This window comes from Strix aluco, chromosome Z (assembly GCF_031877795.1).
Source record: "Strix aluco isolate bStrAlu1 chromosome Z, bStrAlu1.hap1, whole genome shotgun sequence".
NCBI classification, from domain to species: Eukaryota; Metazoa; Chordata; class Aves; order Strigiformes; family Strigidae; genus Strix; species Strix aluco.
In genome coordinates, this window is record NC_133971.1 from 96,597,663 (window position 1) to 96,623,020 (window position 25,358).

Below are 25,358 nucleotides of genomic sequence, written 5' to 3' on the forward strand. Positions count from 1 at the left end.
TTCACTCTTGCCATACGTCACAGATACAGCCTTTTATAACTGTTACCCTGTTAGAGGGAGGAAATAGGAGTGGTGGAAACAGACTGCTGTGTGTCATACATTTAATTATAATAGGGATCTAAATAGGAAGCCATTTTGTCGTAATGAACGGAATAAATCTTTAACACTCTGTCTTTCCCTGGCATTGACCAGAGTTTTTTTGGATGTTACTCATGTTTCAGGAATGCATCAGATCTTGGCATAGGTGCCCAGTGTTTTTTAGTATGTTTAAATAAGCAGTGGCAACGCAAGAGAAATATTTTGGAATCTAAATAATTTATGCTTATGTACTGCAGCTCGCTTAATCCGTTTAAGTAAGGGTCCAGTTGTCGTGGTTGTCCATGGTTGCTAAGAAAAGGCCTTTTTTCACTCAGCTGTGACAATTTTGGAGCACTACTGCCTTGTCTCTGAAATTGCAACTTAAATGTACGTCTTTTATTTCTAGTTTGATTCATGAAGGGCCTCTGTCTGCATGTTACACGCTTTTATCTTGTCAGGGATCAGTTGTCTTGAGCAAGCATGCACGAGTGTACATAATACCCTGGGAACCGGTTGTGCAGTGGCTGATCGTTAACTGCCCCTCAAGGATGGAAATGGTACTGGAGGGTTTACAGTCTTAAAGTAAAAGTCTTGATGTGATAGATCTGGCTAAATGAGAATACGTTCTTTCTGATGTGCAGCAGTATTCTAGGGGCTAAAAAAAGGTTTTAGTCAGTTAAACGTTTTGAGTCGTCGCTGCCTGTTTTACCCTTCTGCCTCCTCTCAGTCTGGCATATGAAGCCCAACGATTGCGGTTTGGAGCTTGCAGGGAAGAGTGGAGCCCAGTGCGGGCTGCTTTCAGAGACCAGGTGCTAATAACACCTTTTCAGTGACCTCATACCTAATGCAGATAAGGTGGTCAGATTTGTGAGGTCTGGAGAGGACGTTAGTAAGGGATCTGTGTGTGTGGAGAGGCTGGAAACGGGCAGGGTGTCCCTGGGGCGCTACTGAAATAGCTGCCTGTGAAGGCAGCGTTGGGCAGGAGACAAACACGGCCCAGCGCGATGCCCTCCCGAGAGCGAAAGCCCTTGGAAAGGACTGGTAGAACTGCTGCTCCATGTTGGTGGTGCGTTTAAGGACTCTAAGTTTAATTTTATGAGTATTTATCTATTTTCTCAGTATTTGGAATACAATTAAAAATGTCACCTCTTACATAAAAGTTCTAATTAATTCCAGTAGTAATGAACTATAATTAGTTCTAATGATTTCTAATCTGATCATTTTAGTGTTAGCTATTCTTCCTCTTGCTTTTGCTTCCTACTTTGTCATGTCTTAAGTACAGAAATAAAGCATGAATTGTGTATGCGAAAACCTCAGCCTTACTTTTGTAATAATGCAATTATAATAAAAGATTGGTACAGGAACAATTTTACAAGGAAGAAAGTGTTTCATTTGGTCTAAAATACAGAATCAGTGGCAGTTTTTTATTTTAAGCTATTTTTATCATGATTGTGGAAGGAAAGAGAGACCACAAGTACAGTTAAAGTTAGCTAATTAGACTGGCGTGTGAGATTGCCTCCTTAATTGAAACCAGAGTTTAAGGTTCTGTCTTACAAATCTAGGTGACTGTGTTTGAAATACACTGGGATAATAATGATCTCAGGTATTGCCACAGAAGTAATCTTTGAATTAATGTATTTTTAAGTCAGATTATTCAGTTAAACTTGGGCAAATTCTGGGGAGAGTAACTTTTTGTTTTCTCACATATTACTCTGAAGTGATAACTGTGTTTAATTTCAGCTCAGATTTTAACCTTAATTGCTTAGAACATTTTTGATTAAGAACAGATTAGTAAAAATCTTTGTGGCCAGGTTGCATAGATTAACTGCAAAAGTATAATAAATTGCCATTATTATCAAATGAAAAATGGAAGTACTGCTGAAAACACTCTACTTAAGAAAGGAGAGGAGATTACACTGGGAACTGACAGACTTCCTTTAAGTTGATATAAATGAAAAGAGGTTTGTTGCAGTTCAGTTAGTAAGAAGAAAGAAAAATTACTGAAACTTGCCAACTAAGAATTTAATTTTGGTATTCCTTTCATCAAAGGATAAGTGAATATAATAAAATTAACTATGTAGCTTTATTCATGTGAATGAGATCAGGGAGCCGGTATGCCTTAGGTATGGAAAGACATCTGCGATGGCTAATTAACATTTTAAGGTTATAGTCAAAAAACAGTTAAAGATGAATGTGCTTTCTTTCAATTAATCATATTTTGCTGTTAGTTTTCAAAAAATAATTTAAAAATACTTAATATGAACAGAAATCCTCTTTTGTTTTTTTGGGGTCCCTTTAATTTTTAAAGCCTTCAATAAAAGTAGAGTTCAGTGTTCTCCCCATTCAGCTAGCTTATCAGAAATCTAAGGGCTCTAGCAGTTGAGAGACAAATTAAGGAAACTGGACATCTGATTGTTTCTGTGGGGAGGAGGGAAAGTACGTGTCTCAGTTTGTCATTTCTTCTGTTGTTTTCTTTAAACACGTTCCTCTGTTGAGGAGGACAAAATGATTGATTTTTTTTGTGTTATCTGTAAAAATATTTTTAATGCAACAATGGCTTCCTCTATTAGAATAATTGCTCTTGTAAAATGAATGCTGGCTTTGTTCATAAAGTAACAAAAGCAGGAATTTGCTACGTTGTTACATCACTGAGCTGTGTTTCTGTGCTTTCTAATTAAAGAGCTCTCTATCAAGGTAAAAGGTGTGATTTCATGTAGTTTTATGTAAAGGCAGCAGGTATTTTCTGCTCTTGGCCTGGTATATTGCTTTTTGGTATGTGCAGCTCTATCGTATTTATGTTGTGCAAATTTGCTGCTGTGTAACTGAGTCTTTAAAACTCTTGGAAGGGTTTCCCTGGCACTTGGCAGTGATGGTACATCATATCTCAAGTGCAGGGCTTAAGTAATACATAAGTAAAATTTGCTTGATTCGTGCTTAATTTTACACTTTGTATTCTCACAATTTGGCTGCTGAATGTGGTGGTAACCACCTCCATACAGTCTCGTGTTTTTCTTTGCCAGGTTGGCTTGTTTTGCCAGGTTCTCCCAGCTTAAACTGTGTCATTAGCTTTCGGCTTTTGGAAGACATCAGCTTAAAGCTGGGTCCCCAAAGCCTCGTGTACTTCTGCACCTTGAGGGGATGATTTACACTGACATGCTGATCGTTCTTTGTGAGGAAGGCTGCCAGGGTTAAAATTGTCCGGTAATGATAACAGCCCCTCGGCCGTGTTTGGTTAGGTGACAGGGTGGATTGCGCTGGGTGACTTCTCTCTCCCCGGCGCCAGGAGCTCCTGCCGTTAGGCGTGAAGGAAAGATGAGGAGCTAAACAACAGAAAATAAAGATTTGACCCTTAGGCACCCACAGGACACAAGATCCGAGTGTATAATACCAAACATCTTGTATTTGTTATTATCTAGCTGGTTTGCAGCTTGGAGGTCTCACGCTCACATGCCCCCAGCACAGCCCGGGCGGAGTCGATGAGTGCAGTGCACAAGTGTGCACACACAGTTCTGCAGCCTCCCCACGCGTTCGCCTCCAGCCCGTACACTGGCGATGAGCGCTGCTGCCAGAGGGGGATCTCGGAGCAGTTGAATATCGCGCACCCTTTCTCATCCCTTGACCCTGAAAGTGCGTCCATCCCATCCCTGCCTGCACAGTACCTACGTTCTGATCCAGAGCCACCAAATCACGTGTGCGTGGGTGTCCTTCGCACCCCCATTTCTGTCACATTAGGGATTACCCACTAGTATTTCAGTGATTTGAAAAGTTTGGAAATAACACAGATTTAATTTATTTAGAATAAATTTAAATATAAGGTGGGCTCTGAACCTCATCAGGCTGTTTCTGCCATCAGCCCCGGATAGTCCAGGCCCTAATAACGTAGGCATGTAGTTGTGTGCTGAAACACGGTGCAGGGCGCCTGCAGTCTGAGAAGACTGTGAGCTTTGAGTCTTTTACTTCAATCAGAAGCTGCAGGCATTAAAAAACACAGTAAAATTTACTGTAGGGATAGTGTCACCCAGCTCTGGAATCAAGCAATATCTGGGTTGGAATGTGGCATCTGTTTAAACAGTGCACAGAAATAGTACACAACAATTTTTAGGTCAGGAAGCTGGGAACATCATGATCAACTGAAAATGCCAAGGGAATCGTAGGTGGGTGGAGTGTTATTACCCAGTCTGGTATTTGGCCAGGGAACCAAAACACCTCTGAAATCCCACAGAGGTTTGTTGATAACCATGGCTGATAGGACTCATCTCCACATCACAGGGGGGTGTCAACATACAGCAATACAGATCCTGTTGTATCTTTTAAATTTTTTTCTTTTTGCATCTTCCCTGTCTCTCTGTCCAGTCCCTCAGTTTCACCTACAGATGCTGATGAGACACCATGCCGTGGTTTGCAGGTGTTGCTGGTTCCAGGCCAAGGTGATCAACAGCACGTTTTCACACAATGGGAATGTTTTCTGGCAACACATCTTATCCCAGACAGACTGTGATCCCAGTCCTGTGATGGGAACGATCACAGATGTGTTCCCAGCACAGGTCTGTCCTACCCCTCCTGCCCTGGCTCCTGCCTCTGTGCTGCACCATCCACCCACCCACCCATCCATCCTCAGTTATACCAGTGAAATCATTAGTAGAGTCACTTAGCGAACTAGATCAGGCAATTAATGTTCTGTCTTTAAAGCAGCTTAATTTCTTGATCTAGTTCATGCAAGTGCAATGGGAGGTGCAAGATACTGCAGTGCCAGGGAGGAAACAAGCAGCAAGCATGCGATCAGGGATGACTTGATCTGTTTTTGTCACTAAATGCTAATTGTAATGACTGTAGATGCGAATTTCATTGCATGGATTGGAACTCTCACATCAGTCAATCCTTTATCTAAATTATTTTCTTCTGTTTACTTAGTAAATGACTGGATGCAGCTGTTGATAGGCTATTTATAATATCTGCTGAGTACTGAGTCACACTGTTTCACAGTTGTGTGTCTGCACTGATACCATAACAACGTGTAGGTGTTTGAGGTACTGCATCTCAGGTGATAGCTTGTAAACCACTCGCAGTGTCCTGGCTGTTGAGAGTCGTGTCGCTGACGTGAATTAATTGACATGGAAATGAAGTCTTAAGATATGCAGAAGTGAGTTGTGCATTTGGCATAATTAAATACAAATTTATCAAGTTTTGCTGCATAGTCAAAATGGTTTTTTTCACTGCTGTTTGGACAATGTAAAATTTTCAGGCACTTCCAGAAGTTTGTGCTGTGTTCCTTGTGATCAGTTTTAACCTGTTATAGTGTTCTGGTTTTAGAACCAGGAAGGTTTTCAAAAGTACAAGACCCAGGGCTAGCTAGACAGTTGTCAATGATGGAATTGCCTCTTGGTGATCAGAAGATGCAACACAGGAGCTCACCAGTTGGATCTAGTACTACACTGCAGCGTTGACGTCTTTGCTTGGGAGAATTGCCTGTGGTAGGAGTGTGCTTTTCAAGTTCCTCTAAGATATATCATGGAATCATTTAGGTTGAAAAGGACCTTAAGACCCTCGATTCCAGCCATTAACCCAGCACTGCCAAGTCCACCACTAAACCATGTCCCCAAGTGCCACATCTACACATCTTGTAGATACCTGTAGGGGTGGTTGTATGATGCTGTGTCAGGTTACCGTTCGGCCGCTCCCAGACCTTCCGTGGAAATATTGGTGAATAATCATTGTGAAGATGCAAGATGAAAATAAAAACATAAACTGGAAAATACAGCGGGAAAGTGTATTTAAAAACCGCTAACAGGGAAATTCTCTGCTGGAGTTTGCTGACATACTTGAGTTCGGCAGGTTGAAGTCGGTCTTGAGCGTGCGGAGCTGGAAGCCTCTGCATGAGCATGGGGCCTGGGAGAGAGCTGCAGTCGCGTGCTGTGGCTGGTCACACATGACCATACCATCTTACCCAAACTCAAGGCATGTAAAAAGAGGATTTTTTCTACTTTGTAGTCACAAAATCACCAATTGGGTGAAGCTGGAAGGGAGCTCTGGTGATTGTCTAGTCCCCCCCCCTGCCCAAATCAAACAGAGCGGGTTGCTCGGGGCCTCGTCCTGCTGGGTTCTGAGTATCTCCAGTGATGGAAAATCCACAGGGCCTTTAAGCGGCCATTCCAGTGTTTGACCAGTCTCACAGTAAAGAAGTTTCCTCTGTTTAAACGGAATTTCCTGTGTTTCAGTTTCTGCCTATTGCTGCTTGTCCTGTCGCTGGGAGCTGCCGAGTCTGGCTTAATCTTCTTTACTCCCCCCGTCAGATATTTATACATCTAGCTAAAAAGCTTAGTGCCTGTTGTCAGTACTGTGGCAACCAGCTGTGACCTGCAAGATCTGCCCACTCCTGCAGATCCTTCACATCGTTCGTGAACCTTTTGGTGAAAGTCCTGACTGACCTGGTTTGTACCCTTGTGATTTTCTGAACCTCTAATTTCTATTTAGACTGGAATAAAGCTAAGTGACCTTAAGCTGCCTGTAGTAGTTACTCATATGTGCTCAGTTATTACTCAGATCTTGTCTTACTTTAGAACGGTTACCATAATAACCTGTTTTATCTTCTAATGAATACTGTATTTAGGCATGCTTAGAGAATTAAGATTAAATACAAATACATCTGAGGTAATATTTGTCTTTTATTCCAGAATTGAAATAAGCAGGTGCTCCTGCAAGAATGTGTCTTATAAGCAAATATAAGGGGAGGAGGACTTTCACTGATAGGTGCTTATCTAGAATCCCATACATACTGAGTAGTGTTCCAGTTTTATGTGGGATTTCCTTCTCCTAAGAGCTGCCTTCTGTGTGTGACCCTTTTTTTCAGACAAATTAGTATGTGTCTTATTCTTGGAAGCTTATTAGAACCCTTCTTGAAGCATTGTCTTTCTGAATTTGAGATTATTCTCTAATTTTGTTAAAAAATAGCTGTCAGTTATTAAGGGTCTATAACAGCTTAACTGTTAATGATAGCACTTTGTCTTCTGGCAGACAACAAACTTAAATGAAATTAAGATCAATACAATGCTTTATTCATACTTTTTAAGTGGGACTCACATTTTGTGTCAGTACAGAGTAAAATTGAAGTGCATGTATACCATCCTAAGTTTCAACTAAATGTTTATGGTTTGTACCTAGATGTTGAGGGATGCTTTCCTTTCAGTACTTTTTGCTAGACTAAGGGCTTTTAGGGCAGTGTAACTTTATCCCAGGCTTTTCTTACTGGCTTTGCAGCTTGGATATGTATCAAGTTGCAGACTAATTTTTACATGCATTTGGCCTGCGAGTGTCACCTTGTCATATAATCTCACATGCTGAACAGTTGTTTCACATTGTAAGTTGTTTGGCACAAGTTAGAATTTTAAAGTAGTTCTGTTGTTTTTTAAAGCTTTTTAAGTCACTGCCTACTGGTAACACTTAATAGTAATGAAGTGCTTTCTTGTGCCATTGCCTTTAGTGATAGGTCTCTTCTGATCTTGATCTTTAATGTTACCATAGGTAAAACACAGACAAACTTTACTACATAGTAAAATTATACATACATTTACTCTGTTCTAAATCTACTTTAAACTAGTATCTTTTTTTCTTCCAGCAGTTACTACTTCTGCTACTTGTCCTTACCCTCCTCAATTGCATATGCCTCCTTTTCTGTATCACCCTTCTAAATTAAAAGGAAAATGAGGTGCCTGAACCTTGCCCCTCCTACTGCTCCCAACAACAGTCCCTAATTCTGAGACTTACTTCCTTTTGGAAGTGAAAAGTAATTATGAGTATGCAAGTGTAAAGTCCAGAGTAGTGGTTCCTTAGCGCAGAGTCTGTGTGGGCTGTGCCTAAGAGGAAGCAATCTGCTGACCTTGAAGTTTCCTGATGGTTTTTGGGAGGGAGTAGAAGGCATCAAGGAAGAAGTGAATCATTCTTTAATTGCTGGTTTTTCTAAGCTTCTACTACTGTCTGTACTGGCGGTCTGAGATAGGCTGAGCAGTTGAGAGCAAAATACTTCCTTCTGTTTGCTCTCCCCGTGCAACTTCAGTCCTTCGTGCAGTGGGGTGGCATACCTGTGTGCAACCTTTTGGGGTTTGCAGTTGGATTTTTGTGAGGTTTGGGCTAGAATGGGTGGTTAATTTTTTTCTGCTTGGGACTTCTGGGAACTTTGAGGGCCTGTGTTGAGTGGTTCTTGTATGGTGTTTTATTAAATTTGCCCCTGACCATTTCAGCAGCTGCTTGACTACTCAATTTTTGGTATTGTTTTTTGAGGTGAATGGTATTCTGTGATCGGTTTAATTTACAGATTGAGCTGAAAACATTTAACATTAGATTATATTTTAATATAGGATTGACGCATTTGAGTATTGAAGCAGGACTGTCTCCCTTTATTTTACTTATGTTGGACGTTGCTTAAAACAAATGTATTGTGCTGGATGGGTTCCATGAACCTCAACAGGTTAAGCATCCTTTTTCCCATTGTTATTTCCTGGATATCTGAGATTTTGTCTACACTTGGGATTCGGTGATAGCAACCAGGTTTCCTTGCAATGTTTGCATTGATGTAGTGGGTAACTCAGAGTCAGGAAAATTCAGTGTACAGAATGCCTAACACGCCTGATGTGTTTGAGCACACGGAAGAGAAATGAAAGGATTCTTGCATTAGTACTGCTTTTCTACAAGATTAACACGTAAATAAACTAGATGGTTGGACAGATTTGGGTTTGCTAAATAAAGAGGATGTATTTATGTGTCTGCCAAAAAATAGAAGTGATTACCTTTCACTTTGAGATAGCTAGCAGTAAAATAGGACAGTATCTGAAGTAATGAGATTTTACATCCTTTGTAAAACTGAATAAAAACCAGATTTAAAAAATAATGCTCATTTACTAATTCAAATAGTCATGAGCTTTTTTGTTACTTTCAAATATCATTATTCTGAAGTAGGCTTTTGTCCTCCTTTAATTCCAAATTAAAATGGATGGTGAGGAATACTTGTCAGTTTGTGAAGTGGCATGCAAAATAAAATAAAACTTTCTGGGCATCTTTTCTTTACCAAGCAGATTGGTTCATCTTTGTACCGATTTTGTTCTCTTCAGAAGTAAATGTACTAAACCAACCAAACAAAGCCTTTCTGGCAAGTGGTTGTTTGGAACAGAGGATGGTGTAACTTTTTAAAATTGCTCTGCTGTGTTAAAGACTAAATGGGGAATTTTGGGATAGCTTTTGTTATGCTTTGCCTGAGGATTTGCAGCAAGACTGTTCAAAGCATCCAAGACATGGCTCTACCCTCCTGGCCGTGGGCTTTCCTGTGGGCTGGCGCGCAGAGGCCAGGTCCAGGGGAAGTACTGAGAGAAGAATGGCGTCTGCGCAGGGCCTGGCGGTGTGACGGTGCCTCTGTGCTCCTCCCCAGCTGTGGAAGTGGTGCAGGGCCTTGCCTCGAGGGTTCACACAAACGTGGGTGACAGCCCCTCCGCCGCGGTCCCGCAGGGATCCCACAGCCTGCAGCCGGGCAGTCCCGGCGAGGGCAGCGTGGCTCCGGGCATCCCGCGCCGTGGGCATCCCGCACCGTGGGCATCCCGCGCCGTGGGCGCTGCCCGCGTTCTGAGGAGGAAGCCATGTGTTGAGAGTGACTGTTTCTGACAACTCCAGCTGGTCATTAGGTTTTTCTCATAAACCTGGAACAGTAAAACTGGCAGTAGAGATTCTGCTGGCAGCTGCAGGCTCTCTCCAGTGAACGAACTTTTCCTTCTGTTTACTGCTTTAAAATATTAAATAACTGCTTGCCTTCATATGTTACATAATGACCCATATAAAATAAAGGTTATAATGATACATATAAGCATTATTGCCTACCCAACAGCTCTGAAAAATAGTTCAGTAATTCTGATCAGTAAAATCTGTTTCAAACTGTAGGTTGATAAGCATCTGCACCCTGTGTCTTTCGTGTAAAGAGGGGATTCCTCTCTATCTTGGGGGTGGGGGGAAAGATCAGGCTTGAGCAGGAATTACCAGTGCAATATGCAACTGAACAGGCGAGTTTGTGGGTCAGACAGCACTTTTTATTTTGGTGAGAAAAAGGTTCTTGAAACAGATGTTGTAATGAGAACCGTGAAAAATAAGGGACTGGAAATTCAATACATGGTGTAGCAGGAAAAAGGTTCATGTGGCTTATGAGGTGCCTTTTCTGGAAGCGGGAAACCCCACAATGAGAATGCCTAAATATTAGAAATGTGGAGGCCTACAAGACAAAATTATTTTCACTGCACAAAAATGTCCTGAAATGCTAAACATGCATATACTAACCCCTACCCCCCAAAAATTTTTCTTATAAACGAATGTGTATAGTCAAATGTTGCATAAAGATTCAGTTTTACAAGAACCTCAGTACTGGTGAAGATGACCATATTCATGCTAGGGGTAGCTGAGGAAGTAATTTTTTTAAACTGTCACTGCAGCTCACTGGCAGAGCCAGGCTAGAGCTAAAGATTTTCCAGTTCCACTCTAAACTACAGACAAGCAGATTTTGTTGGTTCAGCTGCTTTTAAGGCTGAGTTTACTCCTAAAAACTTGGTCTGGGTAGAAGTGAAGACTTTTAACATCAGTCTGGAATTTGCACAGTTCTTAAAGCCCGGTTTACCATTGTGGCTGTAGCCACAGCCAGGCCGCAGAGCATCTGGAAATACCAGATAAAATTGGATATTCAGTGTAGGTGCAGCAGTTCTCACGATTTCTAGATATGTTAAAATCAGATAAATCTGTGGTGTACTTAGAGAATATATCTGATGTCAGGCTTGGCACTTGCATGCAAGTCACCTGTGTGTGTCGCTGAGAAATACCCCGAGGGAACCTGGTAGATTGGTCTCTGTCCCCTCCATCCGCACCAGCCCATGGTGGGCTTCCTCCCCATCTGAGGCGCAGAGGGAGGAGCCCCTTCCCCACATACATGCTGAAACTGCATCCGGGTCTGGTCACAGTTCTGTTTGTAACCAACCTGGAAATATTCCGTGTCCATGAGTTGTGGGGTTTTTGAACTAAAAACTGTGAGAACAGATCTAGGAATAGGTGTATATTCTCTTCTGACCTTGATACTTGAGTAACTATTGAAGCAGGAGGTGGAAGGTACTTGGTGTTTGCCAGTACTAAGGGAGATAAATGTTAATTCTCTAAAAGCAGTGCATGCTACCAGGCTTTTCCAGTAGTTGTTAGGAAGATTAATAGTCAAAATTCTGTAATGAAAAATCTATTAGCTATTTTTTATTTAAATTTGGAAAAAAACCAGGCTCCTTGGTGCAGGTACTCTTTTTGCATTGTTCCACGGGCATATAGCACAGCAGTGTGTGTCCATGCTTTGGGGATCACGGGACTTCATGCTGTCTTTGTAGTAGAAACAGAATTCTTATGATGATATCATATAAAATATGAATTTTAATATTAAACTTAATGCTCTGCTATGAGAAATATGTAAACTTGGCTTTGGAGCAGTAGTATGCACTTCCTGGAATTCTGTGCATAGCAGGGTTATAAATAAGCAGCAGGTTATTTGGGAATCACTAGGGCTGATATCTGGTATCATAAACAGTATCTGGGAGAAATTGTTTTCCCTGACAGACAGTTGATTTTTGAAGAATGCAGTAGGCTTTATTTTGAAAATTCCTATCTTATTAATGAATACCAAGTATACATCGAGCAGTTACCCGCTCACAAAGCAAACACATATATGCTATTTAAGTACTTTATACCTCATCTGTTGCCAAAATTTCTTTCCTTTGTTGAATATAACATTTCCAATCTAGATCAAAATGCTAGGCATGTTTAGGCAAGACACTAAACTGATTGATAAGTGTAGGATTGTCAATACATGGTTTAAGTATGTCTTCAAAATAAATCAATTTTAAAGGGATTTATCTTTTATTTATGTATGTGTCTATAACTTTGGAAACATATTTGTATTCAATTAAATAGGCTTTTAAAAATCTTTAGGAAAGTATTCCCTTCGTTGTTCGAACTCTTAATAAGCTACAAGAATCAGTTTTCTGCTTCATTGCTATGTTTTATTAACTTATTGTTATCTGACACATATCATGCTTATAGGGGAATTTGTGATGGAGTGGCTGCAAGAACAGAACCACCATAAATATTAGATTTCATGTGTTAATAAAACCTGGGTGTTTGAGCAGGTGGCGGTTTCTCATCGGAGGTCTCTGTGTGACCCCCTGCTGCGGCCACTCTGCGGGACGGGATGGGAGAGGGCGGCCGTGGGCTCGGGGACCCTTGGCCGTGGGCTCGGGGACAGGACCTGTGCCCGCCATGGCGGTTCTGCTGGGGCTCTGTGGCCTGCACCCTGCCGGGCTCTGCTCCTGCTCCCACAGCACACCACTGCGGGCTCCAGTGGCTCAGTGCCCTTGGCGCCTTTCTCCCTGTGACACAGGCTGTTGGCACTCCTTAGGGTTACTGTCCGGTGCCTCCCTGTTGCCCCACTCCTCTCCTGCCCCTGCCACAGCCCGGGAGCCGGGCAGACACGGCCCAGGCTCCTTGGGCAGAGCTTAGTGCTCGGCCTCCACACAGCAGGGTTCTCTAGTTCTGCCGCCCCAGCCCATGCCAGCCAGGAGAGACGAGCAGATGCGGCCCAGGCCTCGCTGTGTCCATGGGGTGCTTTTGGGTCGGTCTCCTCAGGACAGCTGTCCATACAGCCACAGCACCGCCTTACCCTGCATTTTAGAGCTGCCTGTGTATTTTTGATTTATGAAAAAACACCTGCATTTTAGACAACTTGTTTCAGAGTTGGCACATTTCAGGCCAAAATTATTGGAAGATGAAAGGTTTCCTCAATTGCGGATGGTTTGTGAAAGACATAATAAGCACTGGTGGGAATTCAGAGTGTAGAAACAGCAGCGTGACACCCCTGCTATATCCCTCTCTCATTGAGGACCCTGTGTTGGCCTCAGGAGAGCTTTCACAGCCCTGAGCGTGGGCGTTGGGGTAACTCTGAGGGATGCAGAGCAGGAGATGGCTCCTCTGGGTGAGGGGTCAGAGAACTGACCCCCGGAGCCCCGTGATGCAGCCGTCACTTCCACAGGGCACAGAAGCTCCTGATTCCTCTGGAGATCTGGTTGCACAAAGGGGACTCAGGACTGTCTGCCCACAGCCTCTCCCTTCCACAAGAAATCACCTGGGGCTCCTCAGTGGTTTTGTGGAGTCTCTGAGTTGTTGGGCTTTCTGCCATGTTTTTAATGGCTTTTTGTCACAGGAAGGAAGGAATCTTAATCCGAGTCACTAGAACAGTGAATTGCTGTTATAAACGAGCAAATGGTGACTGTAATCGGTGAGTCGATTAGCTTAGCTGCAGAGCTGACCCTCAGCATGTCCATGTCACTGCTGCACGGGCAGCCTCCTCAGGCTCTGGAGACACCCTGCTTAGGCCCTGTGCGAGGCGGTGCTGTGCACCTCCAGTCAGGTGCAGTGTAAACGGGTCGATGGAGATCTGTCAGAGTGAGCTCTTCATACAGCAGACATTGGAATATTTACCTGGTGTCTGCACAGCTGCTTCAGAGTGGTGTTGGTCCAGTCACCACGACTCCTATTCACAGCACTTGAGACCACCTGGGCCTGGCATCACAGGCCACTGCACTGCAGCTTGTGACCTTGGGCTCGTTATGGGCTGTATTTCGGTGGGAGCGTGTGACTTGATTCATTTTCAGTGTGTGAGCACTCTGTCACATTCCGGAGTACTTTATAACACCAGAAGTACTCAGACGTGTGGCATTTTTAGGCAGTGTGGTGCTAAAAGACAGAAAGGAATCTCTCCGTGCAGTGCCCGACTGTACTGTCTGTGCTTTTTATTGATTTTATTTCTGGGTTGCTCTCTGTTATTTACCAGCAGGGAAGATCAACTGATCCACGTGTATGCAATTCAAACAGGGAGATGGCCTGCATTTTTGATTTGCACAGGGATGTGTTGAAGTTAGATGGACAGTAACAGCCTCTTTTTAAGGAAAAATTGCCCCTGAGATTTAGACTAATTGACAATTTAAGGTACCACGGCAACTCTGCTCTTCAGGTGACATTAACATTTTTATGTTAATCATAAAAATAGTTAAATGCTGAAGTAGTTTTAGGTGTCTCTTAAGTAATAAAGATAACACCTGAGCAGTGCTTTAAAGTTATAATTTATTTAAAACAATCACAACTCATTCAGTACGCAAATACTTTCAGCTAGAAATGTTGTATCTAGTGTAATTGAATATACAGATTGAACAGACATTATTGTTTAATAAGAAAATTAATGAGAGCTATTACTTTCTAGGCTTTATTGAGCTGTAAAGTGAGTGGTAACAGCACCCATTTTCCCTCTCAAAGTTTATCCTTAGTTGTCCACCTCTGCTAACACTTCATGTTCCTTTTCTTCTGTCCTTGTAAGTGGATTGCTAGCAATGCACTGAGATACCTTGTGAGAATTTTTATGCTCCTCAAAGTGGTAGGTGTGAGTGGGTGATTAGGACACTGCCTGCCGTCCAGTCTGAGCATCTTTAAAAATCACTGAGTCTTGTAAAGATCAGATCAATCTTTGAACTTCCAGCGCTTGAAGGGCTTTCTTTATCCTGTCTTCATGGTTGTAAAATGGGTGTGGAGTATAGTTGGTGGAGTTAGGAATAATGGTTCAAATACCCAGTAGTAAAGTAGTTACCCATCTAACCAGTAGTTAGATGGAGACCAGGGCCCTCTGTCAGCTTTGGGGTGGTTACCTCCATGGGAGATGGTGCCTTTGGCTTGTTCACTCAGAGAGAAGGTGGTGACTGAACAGATAGCGAAGAACGTGCAGAAAAGTAGTTGTTTATCGCTTCTGTATGGACTTAACTGTGCATAAGTGAATTTGTGATGGCGCTGTGTGGCCCAGGTGTTGGTGTAACCCCATCCGCATGCGTGGCTTGAAGCGGCGTATGAAGGGTCAGGTCTTTGAGTGGGAACTACAGGATGGCTCAGAGGCTGGTTAGAAGGATGTGTCACTTCCCCACAGAGTAAGCGCTCTGAATTAATGGAACAGCATTCTGTAAAAAAACCAAAAAAGTTCTAATATTTTCATTTGTGTTTGTTAAAGTGATAAAACAAATCTTTATTTTGGGGAAAAATGTTTACAATTCGTGTAGTTCGGTCTTCACTGTTTGGGTGTCAGGGTCCCCTCCCTTCCCTGTCAGATGTGCGTATGAGGTTTTCCTTAAAACAAAGAAAAAAAAAAAGTAGTCACCAAGGTTTGACACATTCACTATGTCATTGAAATGTTCAGTAATTTCACTCTGCTTTTTAATGCACGTGGAGACTAATTCATGGAAAGAGTAGATTATTACTTTGGTTTTTAACTATGCATAGGTTGTCAGAGGAAACCGATTTTCGTCAGTACTTAACATAGACACTGTGGGGTAAGAAGCCATTTTGGACTCACAGGAAATCCTCTGAAATAGGTAAATTATAACAACAAATAATGTGCAACAGTAAAGGGGTAGAAACCAGTAATTGCTAAAATAATGGTACTCAACCATCTTTATTTTTGCTTCATTATGACTGGATTGATGTTTATCATTTTTTGCTTTTCTGATGTAAAATTACTCCTTTTCCTGCCTTTTTTTCCTCTTTGACAGACTAGAGACGACTTCCTGGGTCAAGTGGATGTGCCACTTAGTCACCTCCCGGTAAGCAGTGCTTCTGTCTCAGTGTGCTCTTTTTTGTCATCACCAGATGTGAAAGACCCTGATGTTACACAGAATTTATTTCCCTAAGTAGTCAGTTAAATTTTCGTAAAGCAGGCATTCCCAGCAGAGCATCAGAGGCTTAAAGACAAACGTTATGGACAACAAAGCCCCACCATGCCCAGGAATTGGGAGAAACAGTTCCCTTCGCAGGGACAGGGAGGACAGTTGTTCTCTGGTATCTGTCAAATTTCTCAATATCCAGGATTCACTTCTCATCCGGATTCTTTCTTAAAATCCTTTTTAGAGTCGATTCATGAATGACACGTGGCCAGTAGACTGGTTGCTTCTCACCTTACCGTTGGTGCTTATTGTCCCTTCCTTTTCATGATTTTCCCTTATGGGTGAAACAGTTGTATTCTCCCGTACCAAACTCCATTTCTTCCTGAACTTTTGTTAAAACATGAAAAAAAAATTTTTTTGGGGTCCTATTTATCTATCTGATTTTCTGTCTAAATAATGTGCTATTAAGGTTATGGGATAGCAGTTCTGTCTGGGACAGTGGATAGTGCGTTTTGATATTACTTCAAGCCTTGTAAAGCCAAGAGCTGTAGACTGAAACCAGAGAAACTGCTGAACCAGCATCACAGGATCTTAAGATGTTACAAAAATTCAGTTCTTCTGAAAATGTTATAAAATTGCTGATCTTCGTAGCAAATTTCAGTAAAATTATTGGGTTTATTATTGATTGAAAGTAAACTTATTTGAAGGACTCCTAAGTAATAATGAAGATAGTAATGAGTGCCATAGCACATACAACAACATTCATTAGACACTGACATTAGACATTGTTGCTACTAATAATTACACAAGCTGTAATATTGTCAGAGCATACATTATAGCTTTTAACATGCATACCTGTACCTTTTAATGTCTGTACACCTGTAAATAGATTTTCTCTTTAAGAGGCATGTAGGTTCCGATGGCCCTTCCTGTGTGATAGGAAAGTATGTATTTTGGATATTTTCCCAGTTTTAAACAGCTTAAATATTGCAAAGTAATATGAGTCAACTTGGAAATGCTGGTATTTGGAAGGTTTTCTTCTATTTTTTTAAAAGTTAGAGTTTAAATACTTGGGTTAACACCTGCTTTTAGAGTCATTTATTTACAGGTTTTTTCTGAAACACCAAACATATCACTGTACAGGTACCTCAATTTGTTTTATACAGACAGGCAAAGCCTTAGGATTGACTTTTAAGTTCTTATTTATTGACCTCGAAATACAACTGACAACAAAGCTTTTAATGAAAAACGGTCCAGGAGTTAGATTATTCTGTGTTTGGAAAGGTTTGATTAAAGCACTGGACTCAAAGTATTGCTATGTGTAGGGCGAGTGCTGGGAAGGGATTTACAGCTTTACAGATACACTACCGTTGTTTTAGTGGATGGCAGGCGAGTGCAATGTTTTGAGAAGTATCCACTAACTTTGTGCTCATTTTGAGAAAGTTTGGTGTTAATCTAAGGTGCTAAATCTCTGGTCTTACTGGAGTGTGAATAATTTCAGTGTAAGACAGTTCATGCTTCCAATTTTGTCAGCTCAAATTGTACAATCGATTAAAGTACCCCAAACAATCAGCAGGTGAAGTATGTGCACGGATTTCTGAGTCTCTTACTTCCCGTGTCATTTCTAAATTCCTAGTTTTGTACCTATAGTATCCGTATTCTCGCAGACATGAAGGATGTAACTTACTTGATAAGAAAGCTGAAATTCTCATGTAATAGAAAGTTGTCAAGATTTAAGGCTTTATGAAACTTACAGTTAAATGGAAATCAGAAGATGTCATCTGTCAGGCTGATAATATTACTCATGTACAGCACAAAGGATTTCAGTGTCTTAATTCTTCCTGCAAGTCTCAACAGCTTTGAAGTAAAAGCCAGCTGAGGAGTTTTATTTCATTGCTTTCTAATGTGCAGAAAAACTGCTGCTTTGGAATAGACGCAAGCTTTTCTGACACTGCTGTTGGGTGACTGGAAGAAGTTGGAAGGGGTTTGTTTATTGGTCTTTTCCACCGTTTTCTGGCTGGTGACTGCTGTGTACCTTACAGAGACTTGGGCCAGCCCATCCCTGGTATTTGCAGTGGCATCTAGTGGCTGGTTCTGCAGCGTGTGTGGGAACACGCTGGTGGAGCTCTGCCTGCTGCCACTCCGGGAGTCAAACGTCTTCTCTAGCACCTCTGCTGCACCTGTGATGTCATTGTTTCTTGTATGTCTCTGTTCTTGTGGGCAAGCCCTTTAATTTGCCATTTTCTTAAATGCTTATAGACTGAAGACCCAACCATGGAAAGGCCATACACATTTAAGGATTTCCTTCTCAGACCAAGAAGGTGAGGGGGGGAACGTTTGTATTTTAAAACATTTCTTACTTCAAGGTTTGTTACTTGTAACTATTTAAAGGTTGTTGAATGAAATGCACCTCCTTGTCTTCTAGCCACAAATCTCGTGTAAAGGGTTTCTTGAGACTGAAGATGGCATATATGCCTAAAAATGGTGGCCAAGAGGAGGAAAACAGTGATCAAAGGGATGAATCCGAGGTAAGGCTGAATGCTTGTGGAAGCAGTCAAATGAGTAGAGATTCAACTATAATTGTAGAGAAAGTTGTACCTTGAAAGATAAGCCCCTGGCAGCAGTGTTAGTAGCAGCTTAGTCTCCTTCCCCTCTCCAGCCTTTTTTTTTTTTAAACTGTAACCTCGTGTTTTTGCAACCATTTCAAGTATTTCAGAGTATTTCAGCTGCCACAATGAATTCTAAAGTCTGACTCAGTTTGTGAGCAAGTAGAAGTCATGCCAAGTAGAAGAATTCAAAAGGTCTCTGCAAGTAATTTCTAAACATAATGGTCTGTGTTAGCTACCTCTTCTTCAGAGGCCATTTCAAAATAGGTGTTATAACATTCTTCTTTATTTCCTTGGCAGCGTTGACTTTGCAGAGAATAAAGCTCATGCAAGCACAGCAGGTTTAAAGACTTCTCAGCACTCTTACCAGCCATCATCCCTGTTAAGAATCAGCTGCCACTAGGGCTGTCAGTGAATGTCAGCCCGTGCTGGCCTTACCCCAGTCACTTGTGACTTGGGAGCAGGGCCCTCGGCCCCGGCCATACGTCTCCGAGTTCAGGAGGTGGCAGCTGGTTCTCTCCGGCTCCTTGCCTGGGAATCTGCACCTAGGCACCACCAGAACACGCGGCCAATTCCCAAATACGTTTGGAATCCCTCTTGTAATAGACTGGTGGGATTTCACCTTTTGTGTCACTGTAACTACGGAGTTTATTCTATTTCATATGGTTTACATTTCAGTAATTTTGAACTTCTCTTTGGAATAATTTTCAGAATCTGCACCTATGCAAGCAACAATGAAATAACTTCTCTTGAACTTTAAAATTTTAAAATTCTTTTTTTTTCTTTGTTTCTAAGCATGGATGGGATGTGGTTGATTCCAATGACTCTGCATCTCAACGTCAGGAGGAGTTGCCACCTCCTCCACTGCCTCCTGGATGGGAAGAAAAGGTGGACAACCTGGGGCGGACTTACTATGTCAACCACAACAACAGGACTACTCAGTGGCATCGACCGAGTTTAATGTAAGTGGCAGTGTAGTGCAGCGTTTTGTGGATCTGTGCAAAGTTATCAGTAAGGGCAGGGATTTTTTTCCAATAAACAACCATTCTGAATTTACAAATTCAAGGCTGGAAAAAGTCTTCAGCAAGACTTTCACGAAGCAGGATATAAAGGCACACTGTTCTTTCTGGTAACAGATTAATTGTGCCTTTGGTGCTGTGCTGTGTATCTGAAATTATACTTTATTCATGGAAAAATTTTCACAGATATGCTAGTAAATTGAGAACAAAAGTCTAGATATCTATAGTTAAAAAGGAAACTTTTTTTTTTTAAAGAATGAAAGAGACTTCCCCACCCCCAGCAAATTGCATATCCAGATAGGTATTCTGGGAAATTGTAGGAAATGTGAAGGGGTGGAAGGGAAGTCAGTGCATTAACAATGTACCTTAGAACACTGGGAGACAGATGTGGAATTTTTCAGCAAGTAATTTAACAGGAATAAATTACTTTCTTCTATAGAGCCTGTTGAAAAGGTAAGGAAAAAACGTCAACTCTCTCAGGTTATTACTCCTGGGGAGATTCCAGTTGGACACAAGAGGAAAATTCCTCACACTAAGAGCAGTCAGCCGCTGCAATGATCTCCCCAGGGAAGTGGGGGATTCCCCAACACTGGACACTTCAAGACTCAGCTGGACAGGGGCCTGGGCCACTTTGCCTAGACCGGGCTTTTGCCAAGAAAGGTTGGACCAGGTGACCCTTGAGGTCCCTTCCAACCTGGGATTCTACGATTCTCCGACATTTGTGAAGTGCTGCCAGTTTTATTTACTTTGATTGAGGGATTAAACGGTCTCCTGTTTGTGAAACCTGACATATGCAATAATGATTTTTTATAATCAAAAACTTTAATGAGGTTTTGAAAGCAATGGACAAAGTAGGTGTTTTAGTTCAACATTCTTTATTTCCTTGTTCTTTTCTCCTTCACATGCTTTCATTTCCCTGCTATGCAGTGATGTGGGATCTGATTCAGATAACAACATCAGACAGATAAACCAAGAAGCAGCCCACAGGCGGTTCCGCTCTCGGAGACACATCAGTGAAGATTTGGAACCCGAACCTATGGAGAGTGGAGACATTCCTGAGGTATGGAAAGGTCTTGGCTGTAAGAAGTTGACTAAACTTCTCATTTGTAAGCTAATTACTATACAACATACATAACAATGTTTTTACATGGTGTCTGTAGAAATTGCCTTAGTGTAAAATACCAGTGACACAAAGATCCTAAACAGAGCTATACTTCCAAGGTCTCCTGCATTTGTGGGTGCCTGATAATGTCTGCACAATATTAAATACTATGCAAATGGTGGGAGAAACGGGTATAATTTCAGGCATCGCTTGTTATATATATGTTGATAGAAACACTTTCAATATTTTGCTTTGAGTAACAGTGGACTAAGTTGTAAAAAGAAGGGAAGCAGACTGCCATGTACTTCAGTTTTCTTTAGTGTTGTGATTTAGAGGAAAGAGAAGCTGCTGTTGGGTTTTTTCCCCAAAATACTTGGTTTTAGCTAGAATTTTGAGATCTTATTAATCAGGGTGAGCGTTTGTTTACTTTATAGGTAGACTAAATAAATTAAATTTGGTAGATATTTGTAGGCCTAAGTGAGAGTTTGTGTAAAGCTCTAATCCCATTCAACTTTAAGGAATATTTTATTATGTGAATCACAGACAAAATTCTTTGTGAAAGTTAGTTTTGGTTCACTAAATGTTATTCAGAGCAACAAATAGCTTGCTGAAACTACTGTTGCACTTGTCACCTGTTAATATTTGATTTGCAGATACTAATGAGTGCTTTCTATTATGCATTTTATTCTAAATTAAAATTAACAGTTGTTTCTTACAAGTTTTTAGTTAGAATGCAGAATTAGCTACATTTTGAACAAAATTTCAGATGGAATTTTTTTAACGAGAGCTCTTTTTTATGCATCTTTCCATCTACATAATTTTCCGTGCTGAATCATAAAGCATTGTGTCGTCATCAACATGAAGAGCACTTTGAAGTCAGCATGAAAACTGCTTTTCCCTGTGACTACTTCACACAGAGTAGAATGCTTGTTGGTGTCTTGTAGGGATTGGTTTGTTATGTTAAATGTTAAAGCTGGTTATCACACCTGTGTTTGTCCCAGTGAGGTGGTCACCGAAGGCGAAGGGAAAGAAGACTTGGTCTGTCTATGTAAATCCTTAACGTAGTTTCTTCTCTTTTGTTAGCCCTGGGAAACCATTTCAGAGGAAGCAAGTGCGAGTGGAGATTCCTTAAGCTTGTCGCTGCCACCTCCTCCTGCATCTCCAGTGTCCCGAACCAGTCCTCAGGAGCTGTCTGAGGAACTGAGCAGGCGACTGCAGGTCACTCCTGATTCCAATGGGGAACAAATCAGTTCTTTGATTGTACGTGACATGCTGCGCTCTCTCTCTCAGCCTCTATTGCTGTACTCTTCCCCTAGTTTGACAGAATTTGAATCCGTTACACGGGTGGGTTGTAATTGCTGGGCTCAGGAAGGCCTGAGCATACAGTTAAAAATTACCTTCCAAAAAATGCATCGTAATTTCACCACAGAGCAAACTGCCTTGAACAACAGAATTCCTCAGTTCAGATGTAATGTTTTCTTCTGTGTGAGTTTAACTTCAGATTCCACTACTGTTAGACCTTCAGTGAAACAAAGTATGTAATACCAGAGTATCAAGCTAGTAATTTCCAAAGGAAAGAGAAAAAATTGCTAACGCTTTTTGAACCACAACCCATTTTACAACATGATAGTTTTTCTTAAAGCATGTGGTTTCTTACATTAGGATTTTATAAACCCCTCATAGTTTCCTGGATCAACTGCTACAAGAGTAGCAAAGGATTAGAATTGAAAGTAGGTAGTTGTGGTCAAATCCTCCACAAGTTTGTAAATGGCTAGTCTGGAAAAAATGTGTCTCTCACCATAAGAGTTTACTTGAGGTAAAACCAAAGAACGTTCTCTATATTTGTGTTAATCATTACTTTGTCAGACTGATGAAACCACAAAAAATAAGGATAATAAACTTGTAAGGGGGGGAATGTCTTATGTCTCTTTGGTTAAGAAAACAGTTGTGAGTATTAAACAGAACATCATTCTGTGATTTATTCTTTTTTTTTATCCTTGGTATATGCCATCAAGGTACATTTGCAATTCAAGAGAGAAGTATCATATTTACTCTTGTTCTGATTGAATAGAATCTTGATTAGGTGCAAGTTTTTCACAAAGAAACCTGTGCAGTAGGTGTCTTAGAATGATTTGAATGTTATCTGGAGGTTAGTTAGCAAATTACAGCTCTGCTGGCTAACCATATGCATAGAGTGTCACTTGGGCTTTTGCAGGTAACTGCAGATTTTCGTAGATGTTTGCTTGGAGGGCAGGAGGTTAACCAAACCGTTTCAATGGCAAGAGCAGGGCCTACTTTTTTTTTACATTAACAATAATAAATAAATGGTATAGCTGCAAAGTTCTCTTAATTAAATAATTCAATAATTATATTCCTATACAGACTAGCTCTTAGGAGCCATTAAGTGACAGCATCTTGCTTTTCAGTGCAATAAAAATTTTAATCAGACCGCACTTGCAAAGTAAGAAATTGCCAAAGCATTTAAAATGTCTGTTACTGTGTGTTATCCACGTCAGGATATCCACGCCCTGGCGTGGCTGTGGAGGCCACTCGGGGCTCTGGGCTGTGCTGCCCACCGCTCTGGCCGCGGCGGCACTCGCTGCCCTGATCCAGCACTTGGGTCTGAGCTGTTCCCTGGGCACGGGCGGTGAATCTGCCCAGCTGGGAGGTTGGCGAGCAGAGCCCAGGGACATCCATCCCCGAGCTTGGCCAGGAGCGTGGCACTTGGAGCTGAACCCAGGCTGTGAGCCCTGCGCTCAGCTGGGTCCACGTGACGCTTCCTCTTGGTCCCGCTTCCCGAAGGCCTGCGGGATCAGCCTCATGGCTTCGCAGGGAGGAAGCTTGGATCCAGGGTTTTCCCCGAACCCGCCAGCTCTGAACTGCCTTTGCCTAAGGCCGGCGCAGATCTGCAGGCTGGGGGCTGGAACTAGAAGCCCGTCCAGGTTTGCCCACCAGCATGCCTGGTATTTCCAGCCTGACCTTTGATTGTTTTACACAGAGACAGCTCCCGTGCCTCTCCGGCCACACACAGTTAACCTGCAACACAGCCAAATCGCCAGCAGATAGCTGAGGAGTGACTGTGTCTGGGTGTGTGTGTTCAAGGATTTTGTCACTTCTCAAGTGTAATGCCAGAAAACACTTCAGACTTGCTGGTCAGTCCATTTGACAGACAAATCCTTTCACATTAATCTTTAGCATAACATAGAAGCAAGGTGTAATTACATCTTCTATATTTTTTTTTTTAAAAACACTGATTTTTTTTTTTTAACAGAATGTGCTCTTAGGACTGATGTTTTCAAGTAAGAGTTGGAGTTTCTGATACACCTGTCAAATAGTTTCCCTCACGGTGTTGCTTCGTTGTCTTTCAGTGGTACATCAGGGTGCCCATGGGAGCAGTTATAAATGGGCTGTAGGTCATTTGCTCATTTATTAGTGCATTCATAAGGTACCAATTATGCAAAGTAATAAGTTTAGGAATTACCCAAGGCTGCTTTCTGTACATGGAATTTACCTCAATCAAACGCCACAGAAAAGCTGTGTCAGAAAAGTCATTTAAAGTGAAATGCTATTTACATGCTGATTGATTTTATAGAATACTGTGTTTTATTGAATACTGGTCAGGCCGTTGGACTAGATGATCGATCCTTGTATGTCCCTTCCAACAGAAATACTCTGTTCATGGCTTGCTTTGTTGCCAGCCCTCATGACTACAGTATTTGTATATTTTCTTTTCATTATATGGGATTTTTCATGAGAGTAACAAAAAATGATTGCTGATGCCATGCTTAATGCCTTCTAAATCTCTTGGTACCAGCTATGGGGATATTTCAGAATTACTGTAATATTGATGTATTTCTTATGTTGTAGACCAAGTATTGATCCTGCAGGGCAATGGTTGCTAACCAATGTAGGCAGAATATTAGTTCCTTCTTAAATATAAATATTAGCGTGGCACATTAGTTCCTTCTGAAACGTTTTTAAATTCGATAGCAAATATCTTGTTTGTTACCAAGAAGTAAAACCTGAGAGTATCTCTGGAGCTCTTGTAATTTTGGGATGTGAAGAATCCTCTATGGCTGCGAGTCCCAAAACCAGTGTTGTAGCAAGTGGAAAATGTAATTATTGATCCTTCTCAGGTGCTGTCCCTTTATAATCTGAGCCTGTCCCATATGGGCTGGAATTCAGTCACTTGACACCACTGTGCTCTATCGCCTTATTTGTGATAAATCTCACAGGTTTGTGAGGAATTACATTTTAGTAGCAAGCAGACATGCTAGCATATCTGCTTTTTGTGGGGCTTTTTTGTTTCTAATTCATGATCGTGTAGGATATGTGTTGGGAAGTTCAAAAGCTAGAAGGCAAAGAGGAAAATTAAGACAATTTTTTTGAAAGAAATACTCTAAATTTTTAAGTAAATATTTAAGACTTTGAGGTCTCATCCATAGTATTTGATTTTGGATTTATTTTTTAATGCCTGATTTTTGTCAGTAATGCCTGCCACCCGTGAATGTCACGGTGAAGTAATGAAAACCAAGGTGGAGCATTCACTTCCTGAAGAGCTGTATCGCAGCTACAGTTTTCATTGCAATGTCTGGTTTTAAGAGAAGTATCATCTGCTCAATTTTTGTCTAAGAATCAATGTTCTTAGCTTAATCGCTCAGATTTTTTTCCATCTTTTTTCTATCAGAATTTGTGTTGACATTTCTCCTTTAGAAAAATGAATGAGCCCTTTTTTTTCATAGCATGTATGAAGGGTAACTGTCAACAGAGAAATTGTATGTACCACTCCCTGGTGAAATAGAAG

At 41.5% G+C, this 25,358-nt stretch overlaps 1 protein-coding gene across 7 annotated transcripts in view; it reads left to right on the forward strand.

The window, feature by feature from the left end:
• The window catches only part of LOC141918909 (E3 ubiquitin-protein ligase NEDD4-like), a 173,642-nt gene that overhangs the window by 108,823 nt on the left and 39,461 nt on the right, over nucleotides 1-25,358 (forward strand). For 5 of the 7 annotated variants that reach the window (XM_074813860.1, XM_074813862.1, XM_074813861.1 and 2 more), the window contains exons 6-11: nucleotides 15,717-15,767; nucleotides 18,087-18,148; nucleotides 18,253-18,355; nucleotides 19,229-19,395; nucleotides 20,380-20,512; nucleotides 21,638-21,814. In XM_074813860.1, coding sequence (XP_074669961.1) covers nucleotides 15,717-15,767; nucleotides 18,087-18,148; nucleotides 18,253-18,355; nucleotides 19,229-19,395; nucleotides 20,380-20,512; nucleotides 21,638-21,814 — 693 coding nt within the window. The remainder of the gene's footprint in view (nucleotides 1-15,716; nucleotides 15,768-18,086; nucleotides 18,149-18,252; nucleotides 18,356-19,228; nucleotides 19,396-20,379; nucleotides 20,513-21,637; nucleotides 21,815-25,358) is intronic. The other 2 variants (XM_074813857.1, XM_074813859.1) reach the window with 1 other exon arrangement.